At 54.9% G+C, this 23,419-nt stretch overlaps 1 protein-coding gene across 3 annotated transcripts; it reads left to right on the forward strand.

Annotated features, from left to right (window-relative positions):
* Nucleotides 1–640: 640 nt before the first annotated feature.
* On the forward strand, nt 641–22,480 carry GRTP1 (growth hormone regulated TBC protein 1). 3 transcript variants are annotated; one of them, XM_082676010.1, is made up of 8 exons: nt 641–794; nt 1,067–1,218; nt 6,332–6,490; nt 8,908–9,032; nt 10,935–11,031; nt 14,501–14,673; nt 14,745–14,930; nt 22,271–22,480. In XM_082676010.1, the coding sequence occupies exons 1-8, from the start codon at nt 748–750 to the stop codon at nt 22,358–22,360; spliced, it is 1,029 nt and encodes a 342-aa protein (XP_082532136.1). In that variant the 5' UTR covers nt 641–747; the 3' UTR covers nt 22,361–22,480. The 3 variants fall into 3 exon arrangements, with proteins under 3 accessions (XP_082532136.1, XP_082532137.1, XP_082532138.1); XM_082676011.1 differs by having other exon boundaries at nt 14,501–14,559; XM_082676012.1 differs by lacking the exons at nt 641–794; nt 1,067–1,218 and adding an exon at nt 4,991–5,032.
* The last annotated feature ends 939 nt before the right edge of the window (nt 22,481–23,419 follow it).

The raw sequence follows: 23,419 nt of genomic DNA on the forward strand, positions 1-23,419 counted from the left end.
GCGCAGCAACAAAGACCCAACACAGCCAAAAAAATAAATTTAAAAAAATCCACTTGTTTATGTGTTGCTCTCAGGTCTTAAGTGTAGGTTGAAAAAGACCAAGTAAAAAATAAGACGACCTTTTTCTGCAAAAAGAACATTAAAATAGCAGTCATAGGTCAGAACGCCGGCCTTTGGACCTGCGGGTCACTGAGGTTTGGAGTGCTGTCAGAAGAATCCAAACTGGATTGATCTCCTCCAACCTTTGCTCCAGGCCCGAAAGGCCAGGGGGTGGGGGATGAGGGGTGGTACCCGCCGCACCTGTCCGGCCAGCCTTGCCAGGTTGAGTCCCCAGTCCCGCCCCAGGTGCCGCAAATCCCACCCACCCCGGTCTCCCCATCCCGCCCCCGGTCCACCATCCCCCATCCCGTGCCTCCTCCCTCCCGGCCTCGGGCTCCTCCCGGCCTCCTCCCTCCCAGGCTCCGGGCTCCAGCTGCTCCTGGCGTAGGAGCAGGTGCAGCCCCTCCCGCCCCCTCATCCCTTCGGGCCCCGCCCCGTCCCTCCCGCGCCAGCCGCGCCCCCGCCCTCCCCCTCCCCTGACATTCCCATTCCTCCCCCCCGCCCTCCTTCCCCGCCCCTCCCCCGCCGCCAGCCCCGCCTCCCGGCGCCCGCGGCCCGGCGGAAAGACCGGAGGCGCCCCGAGTCCCGGGAGGTGGACTTGGCACCCCCGGCCCTGCGGCCCGGGCGCCCCCTCCCGCCCCTTTCGGCATGGAGTCTGCGGGGCGCGCGCAGGCGGCGCGGGACCGCGTCCCCAGGTAGGCGCACGAGGCCCGGGCGCTCCTGGCCCAGCCCGGGATAGCGGGCGCGGGTGCCGGTGGCGTGGAGCCGGCGGGGGCGGTGGTGCCCGGCGCCTGCGCGCCCCTGGGCGGCCCCTGCGCTGCGCACGCGCCCGCGCTCGGCCCGCCGCCCCTTCCTGCACCCGGGAGGGTGGGGGGGAACACGCGCCCCCCACGGGGGGCCCCGGGCGCCGTAGGTCCCACGTTCCACGTGCGCGCGGAACTTTACTCTGGGTCTTTTTGTGTCGTAGGATCGATCCGTACGGGTTTGAAAGGCCTGAGGACTTTGATTATGCAGCTTATGAAGAATTTTTTTCCACCTATCTGGCGATACTCACCAGAAGAGCCATAAAATGGTCCAGACTGCTAAAGGGAGGCGCTGGTGTCCAGAAGAGTGTGACACGTGAGTTCGGAGCCTGATCCTCCAGGCGCGCAACAAGTGACCCGACCGACGGGTGACGGGCGCGCCAGGGAGGTCAGGGCTTGGGGTTCCTTCGGGTCTCGGATCTGGGGGGGAAGGCTGCCGCGAGCCCGGCTCGTATCCCGCGCAGGCTCGCAGGTGAGGGCGCTGCACGGTCAAGGTGCAGGCCCTCCTTTCTTCCCTCCGGCATGAGGCCTGCTTGTCCTTTGAGATGGATGGAGACCATGGCCTTCTTTCCAGAAGAAGGTGGATTTCCTGCTCCTCCAAATGAGAGTGGCCAGGGCTGTGCCCTTGCGCGGTTCTGGGCAGAGCTCTCCCTGACCCCCGCAGAGTGAAAGCGGGGTCCTTCCTGCACCCCCCACCTCTTCCCCTGCTCTCCTTGGGGTTCTTCCCCAGCCCCAGGCTGTGCCCTCGCCTCCTTCAGGTCGGGATTGGAATGCCACCTCCAGGAGGCTTTCCCGTCTCACCCCACTGCCCCACACTTCCTGTCCTTTCTTTGCCTATTTTCTGTTCCTCCCTGTCTTATGCGGTGTGGGTCCTACTTATTTTATCCTTTGTTTCCCTGCTGGGATCAAAGACCCCTCCCTGCCGGCTGGCTTGGATGGATGATTGCTTCAGTGTTTGTTGAATGAATGAATGGAGTGTTTGGCTGCAGTGTTCCTCACGCTGTGGATAGAGGGTAGACCGTGGGTACCTGCGGGCAGGTGGTGAGGGGTGGACGGGAATGTGCCCCGGGGAGCGAAGGAAACTCAAGCATGTGGGGCAGAGGGGCTGCTGGGGCTTCCTGACATGGGACATTAATGACAATTAAGGGGTGAGGGTGGGGGTCCCAGCCACCAGGTACTGAGTTGTGACCAGAGTATTAGGGGTGTGGTGAGGAGGGCCCGGCGGTGGAACAGGGGCCCTGCACCAGGTCACAGGTGGGCACACGTTGCACCACCAGGCAGAGAGAAGTCAGTGTTTAAGCAAGGGGGTGACAGGTCAATTTTTGCCTTTAAAGGGGCCCCCAGAGGGGCCCCAGTATGCAGGAGATGCTTGGGAAATACTTGTGGGATTAACACGGGGGGGTGGGGTGGAGGCAGGTGGACCTGGACCTCGGCCTCACCCTGGGCTTCACCCTCAACCAGGCCCTCCCTCCTCAAGGCTGTTACTGGTGGGCAGTGTTTAGTAAAAACATGGGTAAACTAGCGTTTCATATAATCATCAGCCTGAAGGGACCTCAAAGGTTGACCCTTCTTGCTTTCCAGACCCCGAAGCTAATATCCTGCATGATTGTACGCCGAGGTCCATCCCTGCGTTGCTGCTGGTGTTAACGTGTTTCCAGCAGACCTCGGCTTCATTTTTTCCCTTTTGATTTGTTTTTAAACGTTACACACAAATATATAAAAATAAATTTAATTTTTGCACATGGGAAAACATCGTAATCACACTAAAAGATGTGAATTGAATTGAGTTTCTCTGCTGCCCAGGCCCCAGTCTCCCGTAGAGGTGACCGTTGGCGACTGTCCCACGTCCCCCCAGGAACAGGGCGCACTCTCGGGCTGTCGTTTGCTTTTTAATGCAGGAGAAGACTTCCTGTCCAACCTAGACCCAGGGGTCCAGCTGACCCACAGGTCAGTTAGCGCAGAGAATCATGGCAAGATGTACATATGCGCATGAGCCTTTGTTTTTATATGAAACACACGTGCATGTTTATTCCTCTTTGATTTTGTCGTTTGATTCTATCCTGTCATCTTTTCTTTGAACGGGGGGGGGTCCACCAATTCTGTATCTTTCCTGCCGGAGCCGTACTTAACGCGTTGTATCTATTTTCCAGTGTCGGGGTCTTTTTTTCCAGGTGGATCGGGAGTAACAGCACTCTGAGTGCAGAATCCTTCCAGATCTCTAGTCTTTTCCTCGACTTTTGAGGTTGTCTGATTTAAAGGTTTTGTTTTGTTTTTGCTTTTGCCTTTTGGAGCACTTATCAACTTTTTCTGAAAATTTAACTTGCTTTTATTGAAGTAACAATTATTTCTTTTTCTGCTTTAATTTTTTTTTTTTTTTTTTTTTGTGGTACGCGGGCCTTTCACTGTTGTGGCCTCTCCCGTCGCGGAGCACAGGCTCCGGACGCGCAGGCTCAGCGGCCATGGCTCACGGGCCCAGCCGCTCCGCGGCATGTGGGATCTTCCCGGACCGGGGCACGAACCCGCGTCCCCTGCATCGGCAGGCAGACTCTCAACCACTGCGCCACCAGGGAAGCCCTTTTGCTTTAATTTTTAAAAAATATATGCAACCTTCGTTAAACTGTCTGATCATGGCAGCGAGTATACTTGGCGTACAGGTTTAGGAGCAAATATACTTGATCCCTGGTGAGACTTTGGCCTGGGGACGGGGTTCACCGTCGAGCTGAACCGGAGAACACAGTGACCTGAAGTTCTTTCAGGAAATCCAGCGAGAGGCATGTGGGCTCGCAGGGTTCTGTGGGCCAGGGCATTGCCACTGGAGCTGTTGTGGCTTCCGGGTGTGACGGCCGGGGAGGCTGCAGCACCCACAGGGCTCCGAGGGAGGGGCAGTCGGCGTAGACAGCAGTGGACGTGTGATCCAGGAAATGGACCTCCAGTTTTTTCCTGCCAGACGTTCCGGGCTGGCCGTAGTGTCGTCGGGGGTGTGGCATCCCAGGGAGGGGAGGCCATGTGAGCGCTGTGGGACCCAGCTTGCGCGGTCAGAGCCAGGCAGCCGCGTTTGGAGCCCTGCCCCTGACACCAGCAAGCACGCCCGAAGACCACCTTTGCTCTCGTGCCTTCACCGTTTCTGGCTTTTTGGGTCCTACTGTGTTCGTTCTCTTTTTTTGAGAGGACTTCAGTCTTGTCTCCAGTCACACGATTACCCACGAATCCTGGCATCCAGCAAGTCTTCAGATGACAGCTGAAACTCACCCTGCTTGAGGACGCTAGCTATGGATACGATGAAGCTTTTCTTTTTCTTTTTCTTTGTCTGTGGCGAGTATCCACCGGGAGCCTGAGATCGCTTGCTCTCAGTGCTCGACCTGGAAGCTGCCTTAATGTTCCTTTCCGCCTTGGTGTAAAGGCACTTGGTGAGGGAAAAGCTCTGTCCCGTTTGCTTCTTCTGTGTCTCCTGCCTGGTGGGCTAGGGTATTAGCACCATCTAAATGAGAATGAAGTTGCAAAACATATTTTAAAGACAAATATAAAAAACCTGGGAATCTGCTTAACTTTTTGGGGGCAGACGGCTGGGAGTTAATTCTTTGCGGTTTTTACCATATATTTTACACTTCTCCAAATGGCCAGGAGGACGCATGGGTTAGCCCTGCCCTTGGGGAAGCGTCAGTCCCTGAGGATGGGAAAACCGTTTTCTTTCTCTTCCGAAGAAACTTAGTAAATTCAGATAACAAACAACGAAAATAACAGCAGCCTTTATTCTCTGAAACTTCTGGGTGTTGTTACTGCTCTTAAGGCAGCCGAGAGCCCCGAGTCCTGACTGTGTTTCAGGCACTGGGCTGTGCTTTGTTCCCATTTCACAGGTTAAGAGACTGAGGCCTACTCAGGGTTGGGGCTGGTGAGGCACAGTGTGAGGGGTTTAACCAGTGTGCACTTTCCTTTTTATACTTTATATTAATTTTTAAAACTTTGCAGTGACATTCGCTCTTCTTGGCGTACAGGTCTGTGAGTGTAGACAACGGCACAGTTAGGTAATCCCCGCCGCAGGTGAGGTTCAGAACAGTCGGTCGCCTTCAGGAGCCCCTCCTGCGCGATCCTGGGCAGCTGACCTGCAGGCCTGGACGTCGGCAGAGGCCTGGGTGGGTGTGGCGGCAGCTACAGGGCAGCGGGAGGGACCCTGAAGGTGTATTGGCGTCTCTCTCCGTTGATGTAGTTCTTTGATTTCTCTTTGCAGATGTTTTGTTAGATTTATACCTAAATATTTCTCCTTTCATTTTTGGTGCTATCGTAAGTGATACTGTCTCAGTGTTTTTATTTCAGCGGTTTGCTGTTCATACGTGGAGTTACTGTTGATTTCTGCGTGTCCTTTCCTTTTGCTCCGTCTCGGTGGGAATGGCCCCTTCCCAAGTTAGGCCTGACCTGTCCGTCCCCTTGCTGTTGCGTGAAGAGGATTAATTCACTCTGGGTGCGGCTGGTCACGCTGACCCCTGAGGGCTCCTGTAAATCGTACTAAGTTGGAGGGTAGACTTCAAAACGTCACGTCCCCATAACAGAATGACCAGACCAAGCCACGCTGGCCAAGACGTTCTGGCCCAGACGCGATCCTACGACATGCTTCTAAACTGGCAAAGGGTTTCTCGAGTTTTCTTTGCCTTTGGCGGATGGTGTTAAAATCTGTCCTTTCCTCCCTCTGGGTATCCCTCGTCATCCCGCATCCTTCTGCACACATTTGCCGTGCGTTTGCTGTCCCACACGCCCTCCCAGGAGCAGGCAGTGCTCGAGGCATGGCCTCCGGGAAGCCTCTTTTCAGATGCTCCCGTACAGGTGACCGTCAGTTTGAGTGACAAGATTTTAGCGATGCTGCTTTTCTTGACCACAGCCTATAACCTTTTTCTGTTAAATACGGCTGGTGCCTCAGCGTCCGGCACAGGCCGAGGAGCGGGCAGGGTGGGGAACGGAGGTGACCCTCACAGCCCGTATTCTTGTGCTGACAGCGAGCTAGAGGTAGCAGGGCTGCTGTAGCCTCCGGACTGTGCTTAGCCTGGGGACGGAGAACGGAATTCTGTAACGAGCGCATGTATCGATTTGGTGGAGGTGCGTGAAGTTTTGCACCTTTTTTTTTTTTTGCGGTACGCGGGCCTCTCACTGTTGTGGCCTCTCCCGTTGCGGAGCACAGGCTCCGGACGCGCAGGCTCAGCGGCCATGGCTCACGGGCCCAGCCGCTCCGCGGCATGTGGGATCTTCCCGGACCGGGGCACGAACCCGTGTCCCCTGCATTGTCAGGCAGACTCCCAACCACTGCGCCACCAGGGAAGCCTTGCACCTTTTTTTATGTCTGATTGAATGATTTCGGCGAGAGCCAGAAGCAAACTCTGTGGTTTCTGGCCTCGGGAAGCGCCCAGCGGTCTGGGTAAAGCTGCCCCTTCCCTCCGTTTCAGTGAAGCGCTACATCCGGAAGGGCGTCCCGCTGGAGCACCGGGCCCGCGTCTGGATGGGGGTGAGCGGAGCCCAGGCCCAGATGGACCAGAACCCCGGCTACTACCTCCATCTCCTCCAGGGAGAGAAGGATGACAGCCTGGAGGAGGCCATCAGGACAGGTGACGCACGGGGTCCGTCCCCCGGGATATGGGGGCTGGGCGCCACCCCCAGAAGGAAACTGTGTTAGCACCCGGTGATGCTGTGATGTTGATGAGGAAAGTTACGTGGTTAAAGTTACGTGGTTAAAGCTGATTTCAGTTTTCTGAAAGGAAAATCAAAACGCAGGCAGTCACGAGGGGAGGAGAGTGATTTGAACTGGCTCAGGAAATATTTGTGTGTCTAGCTAGGTGGTAAGGAAAATGGTGCCAGAAAGACCACATTTCTGAGAAGAATCCCTCCAGGAACGCGAGGCCGCTGAGCTAGCAGTCAGTACAGGAGGGACGTGGGCTGGGTGACCCCCGCGGACTCGCAGACACAGCTGCGCGCGTGCAGGAAGCCACACACCAGAGACCTCTCTTCATGTCATACTCTGAGTGTCCAGGCTCTTCAGAGTTCAACGTACTGGATTGAATAATTAGATTTTGAGGAAATACACCTGCCTCTCTGGCCGTAACAGCTTTTGACAACTACAGATTTAAACACAAATACTTCATTTAAAAAATTTGATGACTTTAAATGTCAGGTTGGACTGACTTGTAACGTTGAGAAAGTGGTGTGTCCCCAGCGTGAGAGCTGGAGACGGGGTGGGGGGCACTGGGGCGCTGAGCCTGCTGGCTGCACCCTGATGCCACGGCAAACCCCGGCCAAAGGGCTCAGAACAGACGCTGCCATGGCCCTGCGGGCACACGTGCGGGGGTCCCTCCGCAGGGCCAGACGTGCTGATTCAGGGCGGGAAGAGACCTCAGGTCCAAGCGAAGGCCGATCGTGTTAAATAAGGTAGAATGTGGCTGTTTGTTTGAAAAATGAATTTTAAAGGATCTATTTAGTGCAGAGTTTTTGGATACATAAAATTGACCTTTCTGTCTTTCCAAACTGAACCTCTGTCCCCATTAAACACTAACTCCCCATCCCCTCCCCCGCCTCCCACCGTCCACTCTCTGTCTCTATGAATTTGACGCCTCTAGGGACTTCATATGGCTGGAATGACACAGTATTTGTCCTTTTGCGTCCGGCTTATTTCACTGAGTGTAACGGCCTCGAGGTTTGGCCTCAAGGTTCACCCACGCTGAGCGTGTGTCGGGATTCCCTTCCTTTCTGAGGCTGAACAACGTTCTGTTACGTGTAGAGACTGCGCTATGTTTATCCATCATCTGTCCACGGACGCTTGGTCTGCTTCCCCCCTCTGGCCACTGTGAGTTATGCTGCACGAACGGGGGTGTGCAAGTCATTCTTTGAGACCCTGCTTTCAGTGTTCTGGGTACATGCGCAGAAGGGGAATTGCTGGGTCCTGTGACGATTCTAGGTCTACTTTTGAAGGGTCTGGATCAGTCGTTTTATAGGGACAGTAGAGCGGGTGCTTCGTGCCACGGAAGTGCAGACCAAACGTCCCGCTGCGTCTGCCTCCAGCATGGCAGTGGGGTAGGCGTAGAGAGATTTCAAAACACGGAGAAACGTCTCATCCTAGAAGACGTTATGTAGCAACGAGCACTGATCACTCTAGTCTGAATTAGTGAAAAGCACACAATTCCCTGTGGTGGATGCCAGTTTTGGGAAGGTTCAGAATTCCAGGAAAAAACTCTTCTTTGTAAAAAACATACAATGAAAACGTACGTGCTTTGAGGCAGGCAGCGGGCTGTTCGGCTCAGAGCTGGTTTTCGTGGGCAGAGCCCAGGCCTGGGCCAGAGCCCGGGGGCAGAATTCCTGCAGCCGTGGGGAGGCCTCCAGCCGTCAGCTGTGTCCGAGAGTCCCGCTGTCACGTGGACACCATTGCTCTGATCCAAGCAGGGCCAGCGGTTGTTAGTTGACCCCCGCCCTCCTTGCTCTGCCCGCGTCCTCGCTTCACAGGATCGCAGCTCCTTAAGGCAGGCGTCCGGCCCGGGCGGGGAGGGGGGCCAAGCAGCAGCAAGAGGCGGCCGGACTGTCCTGCAGACAGAAGCCGGCGGCGATGAGCTTATCTCGGGCTCAGTTTTCCCTTTTGTCTGTTTCTCTCTAAACGGGAATCTCAGGGTGTCCTGCCTCCTTATGTGTTCAGTCTTCAGAACTGGGAAAATTCTCCGAAGTTTTATGTAACCTGTTCACCTGTCACCCCACCTCATCCCCGGCTAAGCGGGGGGCGCGGGGGTGGCAGGAACCGCCAGGGCCCGAGCAGCCCGGCCTTATCCAAGGATCCCGCTCTGTCGTCCTTGCTGACTCCAGAGGAAGGGCTGCTGTGCCCACCTGTGTCCCCGGGCCGGGCTGCCGCGGGACAGGGGCCCCGGGGGGCCGCCTCTGCGCCCCCGAGGCCGGCTGATGGTGGGGGTCAGGAAGGGTCCGGGTCCGCCGCAGAGCCGTCTCTGTCCCCAGCCCTGAGCGGCCTGCGCCGCGGATCTCCTCACAGACATGAACAGGACCTTCCCTGACAACGTGCGGTTCCGGAAGGGCTCGGACCCCTGCTTGCAGAGGACCCTGTACAACGTGCTGCTGGCCTACGGGCACCACAACCGTGGCGTGGGCTACTGCCAGGTGAGCCCCCGGCGCCCGCAGCCCCGGCAGGGACGTCAGCCTGGTCCTGGGCTGCCAGGTCCTCCCCGACACAGGCTGGGACTTCACCGTCTCCCAGCAGTGCCAGCCACGGAGACGGGGCGGGGGGAAGGGGAAGCAGCTGAGTGAACACGGGCTGCGGTGACCAGTATCCTCTCGTCCTGGTGCAGATGCTGGGCACGTGTGTGTGTGTCTGAGCGTGCACGCGTGCGGTGGGCCAGCCCCTCGAGGCTGTTTCCGGAAGCCGGATCAGCCGGCAGTAGGAGGTGACAGGGGTCGTGCTTCCTGCTGCGCGGAGCTGCCCGTCAGGTGGCAGGAATCAGTTCTCGTTCCTCCCTGGAGACTCTCCTTCTGGAGCATCGAAGGGACAGTGTTCACGGCCTGGAAAGCGAGGGGAGCTGGGTCGGGAGGCGAAGGGACCGCACCCTCCCGCCGTGCACTCCGGAGGCTGCCGGGTCCCGGCGGGTGTGGGCAGGGGCCAGGGGCTGCGGCTGGGGGCTCCTGTCCCTGCGTGTGAGGCCTCTGCCCCCCGAGCCGGAGGCCAGGCCAAAGCGTCCCCGAGAGGAAGACAGGCCCTGGGCGGTAGCACCTACGGCCCCCGGTGGCTCCAGGGCTTGGACCACGAGTGCCGGGCCGGGGGCCGGGGACACGGATGCCTACTCGGGGCGGCCCCGGCAGCTCGTGTCCCATGTGGACGGCACGTGGTGTGGCCTCAGCTCCGGGGGGACGGGGGGGTCGCGGGAAGGAGTGAGGCAGGAGCTTTGAAAAGACCAGCAGCAAAGACACGTGAGGACGCCGTTCACAGAGCGGCCGGTGTGATCCCCAGGTTGTTTTCAGGCCGCTGTTCCGCAGCGGGTACATGCGGGAAAGACGCAGCTGGGCAGATCTGTTCTTCCGAGGTAATCCCTGTCGCTGTCACTTGTTACGACTGCCCTTAACGTCCTGTCCTGGGGCAGGAGCTGGCCTTCAGGAGTCGGGGAGACAGGGCAGCTGAGAAACTGTCCTTAGATTATTCTAGCTGCTGTTCTTGTGAGTCTTAAAAATAGGGTTAAAAAATAACCCACACAATTTTAAACATGAGCCTGATGGAAATACACGCATGTATGTACACACACACACACACACACGTATGAGCCTCCCGTGGGTGCCGTGACATCGTGCCGCCGGCTGAGAGGCGCACAGGACAGGAGTCGATCGTCTCTCAGCCCCGCAGGCAGGAGTCCGAGGTCCGGGGGTCGGGGAGCTGGCTTCTCCATGGCTGTCTCGCTGGTGTGTCTGGGTCCAAATTCAACTTGTTGGTTGACGAGAGCTGGATTTTCCCCTTATTGCTAGAGAAATACGTGTTTATTTTAGAAGCTGTAGAGAAACAGCAAAGAAGAAAGTGGAAGTCACCCGAAACCCAGTCTGGCAGGAGGGGCGCTGACTCGGCGCTCGGCCACCGCTGCTCCTTTCCGGGTCCGCCCGCCCCTGGCGGCTGAGGGTCCTGAACTGTGTGTACATGGCAGCGTCTGCCCCCTTGGCGCTGTGCACCCTGAATTTCCCCAAATGGGCTCTATCACGAGATTCCACTTCAACGTCCCCGAGCGTCAGACCACGCGCCTTACCGCTCTTAGGAAGTGTGGTCACTGGTGTAGTTTCCCCCCAATAGTTTAATGCACACGAGGCCCTGGCCTGCTCTAAGTCAGGAGTCATGGGCCCAGCTACACGTGTCGCTAGACGGCAGAGCCTCAGACGCCGTAGCTCCACTGAAGGGTCGTTCCAGAACCAGGCAAGCTTTAGGGAAGAGCCAGGGACACGGAAAGTTAGCCGTTAGCCGGGCGATTACAGAGTCTGCGGGTGGTCCCGACCTCAGTGAGTTCCTTTGGTTCTTTTGTCTAATTTCAGGGAATGAACTTTCTAGCGGGCTATCTGATTCTGGTGACAAGGAGTGAAGAGGAGTCCTTTTGGCTGTTGGACGCCCTTGTTGGCAGAATACTCCCGGGTACGTTGAGTCCTCGCGGTAAGAGCGGAACTGTCGCTTTCTGGTGTTGCCGAGACGATGTCACTGACAAGTCAAGACGTGACGAAACGGAAGGAACTGTCTGAGAGTCGAGGTCGAAAACCTTCTTGCAGTTGAGTTGAGATAGGAGCGCGATAGATGCAGGTCCCAGCAGGCGGCGATGCGTCTCGGGGCCCGGACGTGGCCGAGCGGGCTCTGAGCTCCTCGTCTGGGTCTGCGCCGCTGGCGTCTGGACCGTGGGGACTGTCGCGGCCGTAGTGAGCAGGCCGGCGAGCGGCCGGGCTTCTGTAGCCTTCATTGCTGGGCTCGTGAATGGCCATGGGCGCAGTGACCGTCAGCTGTTGTGGCTACTGCTTTCGAGGTGAAGATCATTCCTCTCGTGCATTTCTACTTTTCTGTTTATTACTGAATGTTAATTGTTTTAGTGAATAAACCACCACCGGTTTCTGTGATGCGCCGCGTAGACGGTGAGCTGCAGAGTAGGGTCCCTTTGGGACAAGAAGTGGCCGGAGCCGTCTGGGGTGGGAGAGGACTTGGGCAGATGTGACCCCCCACAGCCGCGATGGTGGTGCTTGGTCCAGCCGCTGGCAAAGTCCTGGTGACTGTGGACGGGCTCCGGCTGCCCACGCGACGAGCCCTGGTGGTCTTGTCTGCTGTGCCCGCCTCCCCCAGGACCACCCGGGAGAGCAGCCGCCCGTCCTGGAGGCTGCGTGTTCGGATGCGAGGGCGGCCGGGGCCCGTCCAGGCTCCAGGCTCGCCTGCATCCGCTCTCGTCTGGTCCGTGGAGCAGCCACACCACACATGCCAACCACCGAGTCCCCTTCACGGACGGCAGCACGGAGGCCTGGGCTCAGATCCACAGCTCTGGGCCCCCGGGAGGCGAGCCTGGGCGGTGCCGTGAAGAGGGGCCCTCTCCTCGGGCCTGTGCCGCTGTTAGCAAGGGCTGGGGGGATGCCGCCCGCGGGGACGGAGGACGGAGAGGGGCAGCTGCCCCGGCTTCATGGCGGAGCCTGAACAGCTGTCGGGGAGAAGATGGACAGGCTTCCAGACAAAACGCCAGCACGGCTCCGTGGTCGCCGTTTGCTCAGTTAGGCCAGAGGCTGCATTTTGATGAACGTTCCCACCGTGACCGATCCCAGGGGCTCTTCGGGGGTTTGGGGAAGCCTGGTGGCGACACAGCAGCGGGACCGAGATCAACAGAGGCCGTAAGGGCCGACCTAGAGGAACAGAAACGCAACAGTGGCCCCCGGGGTGGTGCATCGCACAGGCTTATTTTAAGGCCATAAAGTGTCATTTCTGATGATTATTAGGTTCAGTCAACTAAACTACAATGGAAATAGGCCCATCCTTCTGCAAGGACAGGGCATCGTGGCCGGGCTTAGATCACAGGATGGCCCAGACCGAAAATGGCTTCTTTTACGTCAAGATAGTTATGTCTGGGTCTCTTCCTCTGGGGAACCCCTACCCTATCTGCCCTCAGACTGCCGAGCCTGCAGAGAAGGGACGGGGTTGGGATGGGCTGGGCCAGCTTGGGATGTCACATTGGTGATGAGTCAGCCCACTTATGAACGAACACGCTTGCGTCCTGAGAGCTGGTCTGACCCGTTTCCCCTTGAGACACAGGGGAGCCGGGCGACGATTGCCCCTCCCGGGAGCAGCCCTGCTGAAGCCAGAAGGCGTGGCCCAGACAAGGGCGGGCAGGGCTCATTGTGGGCGCGACAGTACCCGGGCCCCCCGGGCCCACCTGCCCCTGCAGCAGCGCTCCCCTCTCCACGTGCTGACACAGCCATTGGGCTGTTTGCAAAGTGAGGCGACCCCGGGAGAAGGCCTGGCTTCGGGGAGAAGGCTCAGGCCTGTGGCGGGTGTGGGGTGTGACCTTGACTATTTTGGGAGCTGCCCTAAGCCTGTCTGTAACCGAGAACGAGGCCGTGCTGTGCTCACGGCTCCGCAAATCCGCTGTCTCTGCCGCGCTCTCCTGAGACGGCTCAGCACCTGCAGGACGGGAAGCGGAGCCTGCCCCTTGCCCCCGGGACCAGAGCCAGAGTGCTGCTAGTTGAGAGGACAGGACAGCCAGCGGCCCTAGGGTTTAGGAACAGAAGTGAGAGGAGGGTATGGGAGGGAAGGAAGCTTCAGTCCCAGGTATTTATAACTGAACAGGCTTCTAGTAACTGATTTCTGGGGTCTTTAGTACTGAGCATGGTTTAGTGTGTGCACGCGCTCTGAAAACCGGTGGTGTGACTGATGTCGTGTCGATACTCACAATGATTCTATTTTAACCCAAATACTTAATTAACAAGAACGTCTTTCCCTTTGCTGTGGTGAATGACCAAACTGTGTGTGGCAGCGGGCACAGAACGCGTACCAAGTTTTCCTATTTTATTATTTTTTAAAATTATTTATTTTATTTATTTATTTTTGGCTGTGTTGGGTCTTCGTTGCTGCGCGTGGGCTTTTCTCTAGTTGCGGCGAGCAGGGGCTACTCTTCGTTGCGGTGCGCGGGCTTCTCATTGCTGTGGCTTCTCTTGTTGTGAAGCACGGGCTCTGGGCACGTGGGCTTCAGTAGTGTGGCCTGCGGGCTCAGTAGTTGTGGCTCGCGGGCTCTAGAGCACAGGCTCAGTAGTTGTGGCATGTGGGCTCAGTAGTTGTGGCTCATGGGCTCTAGAGCACAGGCTCAGTAGTTGTGGCACGTGGGCTCAGTAGTTGTGGCTCACGGGCTGTAGAGTGCAGGCTCAATAGTTGTGACACACGGGCTTAGTTGCTCCACAGCATGTGGGATCTTCCCGGGCAGGGCTCGAACCCGTGTCCCCTGCCTTGGCAGGTGGATTCTTAACCTCTGCGCCACCAGGAAAGACCCCCTGTTTTATTATTTTATTTTATTCCTGTTTTTACAGCAAGGTTTAAGCTATCATGTATTATAATACATGACATTAAGCTAGAAAATTCCTTGGCAAGAAAGTGTCCATTCAAGACAGTCACGCAGTTGGAAGCATTGGTCTGTCTGATGCTCTCCTGTAACGTTCACCTGCATCTTCTCCATGAGAGGAAAATAGGACACGTGACACAAGAGTGTGGGGGGGTGCCCAGGACACTCTGGGGGGGGGTGCCAGGACGCTCACACGTTCGGTTTTCCCGTCCATCCGTCAGCGGACACTTGGTTGCCCCCACTGTTGGCTGCCTGATCTTGGGTTGCAAACGTCCCTGCTTCCCATCAGGTTGTGACGGATGCCCAGCGGGGCACTGCTGTCCAGAGTGCTGGGACCTGGGGCCCCACTCTGGGCATTGCTCCCAGGAGTTCCTGCATCCCTGTGGCTGGGACCTTGCCCTGGGTCACCCTCTGGAAAGGGTCGCTGGGCGTGGCCCCCCTCATGGCTAAGGGGGAACGAGGGTCACGGGTGTCAGGGGCTGTGGTTTGTGGGGTCCACGTCCCCGCTTCTCCCCTGTCCCCGTGCAGATTACTACAGCCCCTCGATGCTGGGCCTGAAGACGGACCAGGAGGTCCTCGGGGAGCTGGTAAGGACCAAGCTGCCGGCGGTGGCGGCCCTGATGGACAGTCACGGCCTGCTGTGGACCCTGGTCGTGTCGCGCTGGTTCATCTGCCTGTTTGTGGACGTCCTGCCCGTGGAGGTGAGGGCGCCTGGCTCGGACTGGGGCCGACTAGGCGGCCACGCGCTGACCCGCTGTCTCTGCCTCTGCAGACCGTGCTTCGCATCTGGGATTGTCTGTTCAACGAGGGCTCTAAGATCATCTTCCGGGTGGCGCTGACCCTCATCAAGGAACATCAGGCCTTGATCTTGGAAGCCACCAGCGTCCCCGACATCTGCGAGAAGTTCAAGGACATCACCAGAGGGAGCTTCGTGACTGAATGCCACACCTTCATGCGGGTGGGTGTCAGCGCCCTGCCGCCTCCCTGCGCGGGCTGCCCGGCCCTCCCCCCTAAGCAGCCCAGGGAGGGGCTCCAGCCCTTCCAGGCCAGCTTCTCCTGGAGCCCGGGGTGCCCAGCAGACCCAGGGTGGTCACCCTTGCTCCCCTCCTGCGCCGTCAGCCCAGGGGTGGGGCCGGGTGCCACCTGGGGCCCCCCAGGGAGCCCCGTCACATCCACACCTTGGTTTCTCCCGGGCCTGGGAGGTGACCGCCCCCATCCCAGGCTTTCCCGATGACCCGGTCTACACCGGGCCCCCCATTTCTGTTCAGCCCTACGCCTGTTGACTTCTCTCCGGCCTTGGTGGGGTCACGCCTGTCCGTCCCTCCCCGCTGGGTCCCGGGCCTGGCGCAGGCCGTGTGGACAGCTCAGATCACCTGAGTGAACGAAGTGGATGCTGCGTCCCGCAGGCCCAGGGGGGCGGGGTTTACAGGGACACTGGGACACTGGGATGGGGGGGCGAAGCCCAGGCCTGGAGTGACCCTGGGAGGGGGGAGCGCTGACCCAGACGCCCGGCTGTTGTGTTCTTCAGCTTCCAGTTTGAAACAGCTGCACTGATGGCGTGCCCCCTCCCCCGCCCCCAGGGTACGAGGCCCTGGCGAGGAGGTCCCGCAGCCTAGGGCTGTTAGGTGTTTGGTTTCAGTGAGTGAAGGCCCCGGTACAATTCACCCTTTACCTGGAGATTTCAGAGCTCTTCAGTGCCTTCCGCTCAGCGGGTGGTGCAGCTGCGTCACTGGGCCCGGGCGTTTTCTTCTCCCCGAAGGGCGTCCGAGCCCCAGCTAACGCCCTGCTCTGTCCCCGTGGCTCGGCCTCCTGGACTTTGGCACAAATAGAGTCAGACAGTGCAAGTTTGGCGTCCGGCCCTTGGACTCGGGCTGATGCTTCCGAGGTGGTGCGAGCCTGTCTGTGGAGCAGGGCCCCCGCACGCAGTAGGTGCTCAGTTAGTGCGAGTCTGTGTGGAGCAGGGCCCCGCACGCAGTAGGTGCTCAGTTAGTGCGAGTCTGTCTGTGGAGCAGGGCCCCGCACACAGTAGGTGCTCAGTTAGTGCGGGCGCCTGGCCTGCTCGTGTGATGGCTGCGGGCGGACGTGTGTCCACGGCGGGTGTGGCCGGTGTTCCAGCCCAAGGTGTTCTGGGCCCTGTGAGCTGATGGACGCAGAGGATTGGCGGGGTGGTCTCCCCACACGGCAGAAAAGCCACTGCGTAAAGACATGTGTCTGCCCACGACAGGTGTGGCCATCATGGGACGCTGGCCGGGAGGTGGCCCTGGTCTTATTTTCTCAGGGGTCGCTACAAAGTTGTATATGCATTTCAGCAAAACTGCAGTTCATAGGTCAAACCTCTCTGAAATCCTGTGTGAGAACATCTAGAATTTCCTTGAGAATGAAAGCCGTGATCTCGTTGGCAGCTGAGAGCAACGTAACGGGAAGAGGACAGCTGAACGCATCTGAAGAGTATGTTCTCAGGGCATCGCCCGCTCAGAACTTGCTCCCAGGTGCTCCCACCCCGCCCCCCAGGCGCCTTCTCTCCTCCTCGTTGTGAAGCAGTTTCTCTGTTACTGGAAGCAAGTCTGAGTCCCTTCCTGCTTCCACTTCTCAAATCTGGTTTCTTCCTTGCTTAGTCTGCTCACTGACGGCCCCGACCGGCTTCCGAGCTGCTGCGGGCAGAGTCAAAACGAAAAGAGCCCACGCAGGAAGGGCAAAAGCAAAATCAGGGCTTCTGTGCAGCAACGGACACCAGCAGCAGAGTGAAGAGGGAACTCACAGAACAGGAGAGACTGTGCAAACCATGGCTGCTAAAGGGTCAACATCCAGACACACAGAGACCACAGCACAACAAGGAGCCAAGGAATTACATTTAAAAATGGGCAGAGCGGATTTCTCTGGTGGCGCAGTGGTCAGGGGACACAGGTTTGAGCCCTGGTCTGGGAAGATCCCACATGCCGCGGAGCAGCTAAGCCCGTGCGCCACAACTACTGAGCCTGTGCTCTAGAGCCTGTGAGCCACAACTGCTGAGCCCACATACCACAACTACTGAAGCCCGCGTACCTAGAGCTTGTGCTCCACAACAAGAGAAGCCCATGCACCGCAACGAAGACCCAACACAGCCATAAATAAATAAATTTTTAAAAAAGAAAAAGAAAAATGGGCAGAGGGACTTCACTGGCAGTCCAGTGCTTAAAACTCCACGCTTCTAATGCAGGGGGCACAGGTTTGATCCCTGGTCAGGGAGCTAAGATCCCACATGCTGTGCAGCATGGCCAAAATGTTTTAAAAAAAGTTTTAAATGGGCAGAGGGCCTGAGTAGATCCTATCCAAAAAAGACATACAGGTAGCCAACAGGTACACGAAAAGATGCTCAGTATCGCTCGTCATCAGGGAAATACAAGTCAAAACCACAATGAGCTATCGCCTCACACCTGGCAGAACGGCCATCATCAAAAAGACCACAAATAACAAATGTTGGTGAGGATGTGGAGAAAAGGGAACCCTATTCATACATTGTTGGTGGGAATGTAAATTGGTGCAGGCACTGTGAAAAACAGTATGGAGGTCCTCAAAAGACTAAAAATAGAACTACCATAAGATCCAGCAATCCCACTACTGGGCACTTATCCAAAGGAAATGAAATCAGGGTCTCTAAGAGACCCCAGCCCGCCCACGTTCACTGCAGCATCACAATAGCCAAGGCATGGAAACAACCTGAATGCCCATACAGATGCATGGATAAACAAGACATGGTCCATCCATGCAGCGGGGTTTTATCCAGCCTCGAAAAGGAAGGTCCTGATACCTGGAGGACATTATGCTTGGTAATTTGTCACAAAAGGACAAAAACTGTCTGATTCCACATATGTGAGGCCCCTGGAGGAGTCAGATTCATAGAGACAGAAGCGGGTTGCTGGGGACAGAGTTGGGTTTGGGAAGATGAGAAGGTTCTGGAGATCCGATGCCCAACATGTGAACATAGCTTACACCACCCAGCCACACACCTGGAGTGGCTAGGATGTAAATTATTGGGTGGGCCAAGAGGTTCGTCGTTTTCTCCGTAAGATGGCTCTAGTAGCACTTAATTGTCTTTAACTTCATTCAAAACAATTTTGTTCAACAGAGTTTTGGAAGTCCTAGCCACAGCAATTAGAGAAGAGAAAGAAAGAAAAGGAATACAAATTGGAAAAGAAGTAAAACTGTCACTGTTTGCAGATGACATGATACTATACATAGAGAATCCTAAAGATGCCACCAGAAAACTACTAGAACTAATCAATGAATTCGGTAAGGTTGCAGGATACAAAATTAATGCACAGAAATCTCTGGCATTCCTATACACTAATAATGAAAAATAAGAAAGAGAAATTAAGGAAACAATCCCATTTACCATCGCAACAAAAAGAATAAAATACCTAGGAATAAACCTACCTAAGGAGGCGAAAGATTTGTACTCAGAAAACTTTATAAAACACTGATGAAAGAAATCAAAGATGACATAAACAGGTGGAGAAATATACAGTGTTCTTGGATTGGAAGAATCAATATTGTGAAAATGACTATGCTATCCAAAGCAATCTGCAGATTCAGTGCAGTCCCTATCAAATTACCAATGGCATTCTTTACAGAATTAGAACAAAAAATTTTACAATTCGTATGGAAACACAAAAGACCCTGAATTACCAAAGCAATCTTGAGAACGAAAAACGGAGCTGGAGGAATCAGGCTCCCTGACTTCAGACTATACTACAAAGCTACAGTAATCAAGACAGTATGGTACTGGCACAAAAACAGAAATATAGATCAATGGTACAGGATAGAAAGCCCAGAGATAAACCCACCCACATATGGGCACCTAATTTACGGCAAAGGAGGCAAGAACATACAATGGAGAAAAGACAGCCTCTTCAATAAGTGGTGCTGGGAAAACTGGACAGCTGCATGTAAAAGAATGAAATTAGAACACTCCCTAACACCATACACAAAAATAAACTTCAAATGGATTAAAGACCTAAATGTAAGACCAGACACTATAAAACTCTTAGAGGAAAACATAGGAAAAACACTCTCTGATATAAACCACAGCAAGATCTTTTTTGACCCACCTCCTAGAGTAATGAAAATAAAACCAAAAATAAACAAATGGGACTGAATTAAAAGCTTTTGCACAGCAAAGGAAACCATAAACAAGACGAAAAGACAACCCTCAGAATCGGAGAAAACATTTGCAAATGAAACAATGGACAAAGGATTAATCTCCAAAATATATAAACAGCTCATGGAGCTCAATTTCAGAAAAACAAACAACCCAATTAAAAATTGGGCAGAAGACCTAAATAGACATTTCACCAAAGAAGACGTATAGATGGCCAAGAGACACATGAAAAGATGCTCAACATCACTAATTATTAGAGAAATGCAAATCAAAACTACAATGAGGCATCACCTCACACCAGTCAGAATGGCCATCGTCAAAAAATCTAGAAACAGTAAATGCTGGAGAGGGTGAGGAGAAAAGGGAACCCTCCTGCACTGTTGGTGGGAATGTAAATTGATACAGCCACTATGGAGAACAGTATGGAGGGTCCTTAAAAAACTAAAAATAGAACTACCATATGACCTAGCAATCCCACTACTGGGCATATACCCTGAGAAAACCATAATTCAAAAAGAGTCATGTACCACAATGTTCACTGCAGCTCTATTTACAATGGCCAGGACATGGAAGCAACCTAAGTGTCCATCGACGGATGAATGGATAAAGAAGATGTGTCACATATATACAGTGGAATATTACTCAGCCATAAAAGGAAATGAAATTGAGATATTTGTAGTGAGGTGGGTGCACCTAGAGTCTGTCACACAGAGTGAAGTAAGTCAGAAAGAGAAAAACAAATACCGTACGCTAACGCATGTATATGGAATCTAAGAGAAAAAATGGTGTTGATGAACCTAATGGCAGAGCAGGAATTAAGATGTAGACAGAGAGAATGGACTTGAGGACACGGCGGGGGGTGGGGAGGGGGCGCTGGGGCAAAGTGAGAGAGTGCCATGGACATATACACACTACTGAATGTAAACCAGATGGCTAGTGGGGAGCAGCCGCATAGCACAGGGAGATCAGCTCGGTGCTCTGTGACCACCTAGGGGTGGGATAGGGAGGGTGGGAGGGAGACGCAAGAGGGAGGGGATATGGGGATGTATGGATGCATATGGCTGATTCATTTTGTTGTGCGACAGAGGCTAGCGCAGTATTGTGAAGCAGTTATACTCCAATAAAGACATGTTTAAAAAAAAACAATTTTGGTACATTGTATTGTGACTGCTGTCATATCAGCATCCTTTTAAGAAGACATCAAAATTGGTGAATTTTTGTGTAACCATTTTAATATTGAAGATGGAACGAAAAAAGCAACATTTTCAGCGTATTATGCTTTATTATTTCAGTAAAGGTAAAAACGCAACCAAAATGCAAAGAGATCTGTGCAGTGTATGGAGAAGGCGCTGTGGCTGCTGGAACGCGCCAAAAGTGGTTTGCGAAGTTTCGTGCTGGAGATTTCTCGCTGGACGAGGCTCCGCAGTCGAGTAGGCCAGTTGAAGCTGATAGCGATCAAATCGAGACATTGTGAACAGTCAATGTTATACCACGTGGAAGATAGCAGACATACTCAAAATCTCCAAATCAAACGTAAATCATTTGAACGAGCTTGGTTATGTGAATTGCTTTGATGTTCGGGTTCCACATAAGTTAAGCGAAAAAAAACCTTCCTGACCAGATTTCCACATGCAATTCTCTACGGAAACATAATGAAAACGTTCCGTTTTTAAAACAAATTGTGATGGGCGATGAAAAGTGGATACTGTACAATAATGTGGAATGGAAGAGATTGTGGGGCAAGTGAAATGAACCATCACCAACCACTCGAAAGGCCAGTGTTCATCCAAAGAAGGTGATGCTGTGTATATAGTGGGGTTGGAAGGGAGTCCTCTATTATGAGCTCCTTCCAGGAAACCAAACGATTAATTCCAACAGGTACTGCTCCCAATGAGACCAACTGAAAGCAGCACTCGATGAAAAGCGTCCAGAATTAGTCAACAGAAAACAACACATAATCTTCCATCAGGATAACGCAAGACCGCATGTTTCTTTAATGACCAGGCAAAAGCTGTTACAGCTTGTTACAGTTTGTAAGTTCTGATTCATCCTCGGTATTCACCAGATGTTACATCTTCGGATTTCCATTTATTTTGGTCTTTACAAAATTCTCTTAATGGAAAAAAATTCAATTCCCTGAAAGCCTGTAAGAGGCACCTGGGACAGTTCTTTGCTCAGAAAGGTAAAAGTTTGGGGAAGAAGGAATTATGAAGTTGCCTGGAAAATGGCAGAAGGTAGTGGAACAAAAGGGTGAATACATTGTTCAATAAAGTTCTTGGTGAAAATGAAAAACGTCTTTTATTTTTACTTAAAAACCGAAGGCACTTTTTGGCCAACCCAATATGTGGGTTTTACCACAAAAACAAAGAAACACCAAAAGAATGAAAATTGGACAAGACGTTACCGAATTTTAATTCCAGGAGCTCAGAGCCTCAGACTTCAGAATCTGAGACATTTTATGGATTGGATTCAAAATTTTTAAAGTGCTAAACGTGACCCAAGTGTAACGAAGCGAGACCCTGTGGGCCTTCCCGGGGCAGACCCCTCCCCCACCTCCTCTGCTGTGGCTCCTCGAAGTACCCAGACAGTCGTATCTCACGCACGTTTCCTGAGTTTTTCAGATGCTAAACCCACCAAGGAGTGTCGCCCCCAGCCCTTGTGGCGCCTGAGGATTGATAATGTGACCCTGTGACCTCACGTCGACCAGAGAACTGTGCAGAGCTGATCACACACCCTGGGACCCCTCCCCCTCTGGTCTTGAAAATGCTTTGCTGAAACCCTTCCGGGAGTTTGGGCCTTTTGGGGGCACAAGCCGCCCATTCTGCTTGCTCTGCCCCGCAGTAAACCCTTCTCTGCTCCAAACTCCGGCCGCCCCACCGGGCTCCCCAGGCCCCTGCCCTCCTGGGGTGAAGGTCAAAGGGGCTGTGCGTTCCTAGCGCCGCGGCTGGCCGACTGGCCGCATGGGGAAGCCGCAGACTCTTCGGGCAGTGTCTGGGCTGATGGTTGAGTTATTCTGTCACTAACATCCTTTCGGTTTTAAAAAGTGATGGAAACAGGTGACCTTCCTTCGCTCACTGACCAACGGGCCTCAGCCCAGCCTTTACCAGAGGCAGGAAGGGGAAACGCATTGCGGGATCTAAACTAATCCCTTTCTGTTCCAGAAAATCTTCTCGGAGCCTGGGAGCCTGTCCAGGGCCAGCATCGCCAGGCTGAGGGAGCGTTGCCGGGCCCGGCTGCTGGCGCAGGGCTGACCAGCCTTCAGGGCATCGGGCCGCCACCCTCCACACTCCAGCCGGGAGCAATTTAATTGTCATTCTGTAACGTAGCTCTTCAAGTCTAGCTCTTCGTGTTTCTAAATATATATTTTTACCTGAGACACTGATAATATATACGCAACGTGTGCGATTGTGTTTATTCCATCGGCACCTGTCAGTCTGCATCGGCTCACCAGCCACTGAAAACTAACCCCTAGCAGTGACTTTTGCATCAGTGTCACTGGTGCCAGTACTTACCGTCCTTCCTGCAGGAGAGCAGTGGCCTCCAGGGAAGGTTTGTGCACGTGAGACCTCACTGTAGAAGGTAAGTTTTTCAAATGATTTTGTAAAATTATCGTGTTACGTGAAGAATAAACCAGATGCACGTGTGTAAGATTTAAGGCCTGCAAGTCAGATCTGGGCTGCGTCATCCCGGACCCCTGGAGGGAGAAGATGCCCCTAGCGAAACCCTTCCGCTCAGGGCTGGAGGCCCTGGACCTCCACCCTGGCCCCGCCTCCCTCCCTCTGCGGCCTCCTCCTCTGGCTGAGAAACCCACAGCCCGGGCAGGCTGTCCTGCACAGGACACATGGGGACAGGTGGGCTTTTCCTGGAAGGAACCACGCCACGGGTTCCCCTCCGTGGGAGCTCACCAGCAGCACTGCTAGGGCCTGGGGCGCGTCACTGCCCGGGGCTCCACGAAGGCAGACGCACCACCTCCACATGGGCTGGGTTTAACTTAACGTGTTCCTACTGTGTGTGATGCTACAAATCCCACCACGCCTGCCAAGACGTGACCCTGCAGGACGGGCCAGCTGCTGGTCTCTCCGGGCTCAGGCCTGTACCACCCACACCGCAGAAAAGCAGAGATGGACATGTGGGATGATGACGCAGCTCACGCCACTTGCGGCTGGGCTGCTGCTGGGCGGCCGCGTCCTGCCCCACCTCAGCGTCCCTCACGCGTCCTACCCCCCACCTCAGCGTCCCTCACGGGCCCTGCTCCGCTGAGCCTGGTCTCAAGGGACGGCTGCACAGTACAGGGCCACCCGCAGGCAGGC

This window comes from Grampus griseus, assembly GCF_964374135.1.
Source record: "Grampus griseus genome assembly, chromosome: 18".
NCBI lineage: Eukaryota > Metazoa > Chordata > Mammalia > Artiodactyla > Delphinidae > Grampus > Grampus griseus.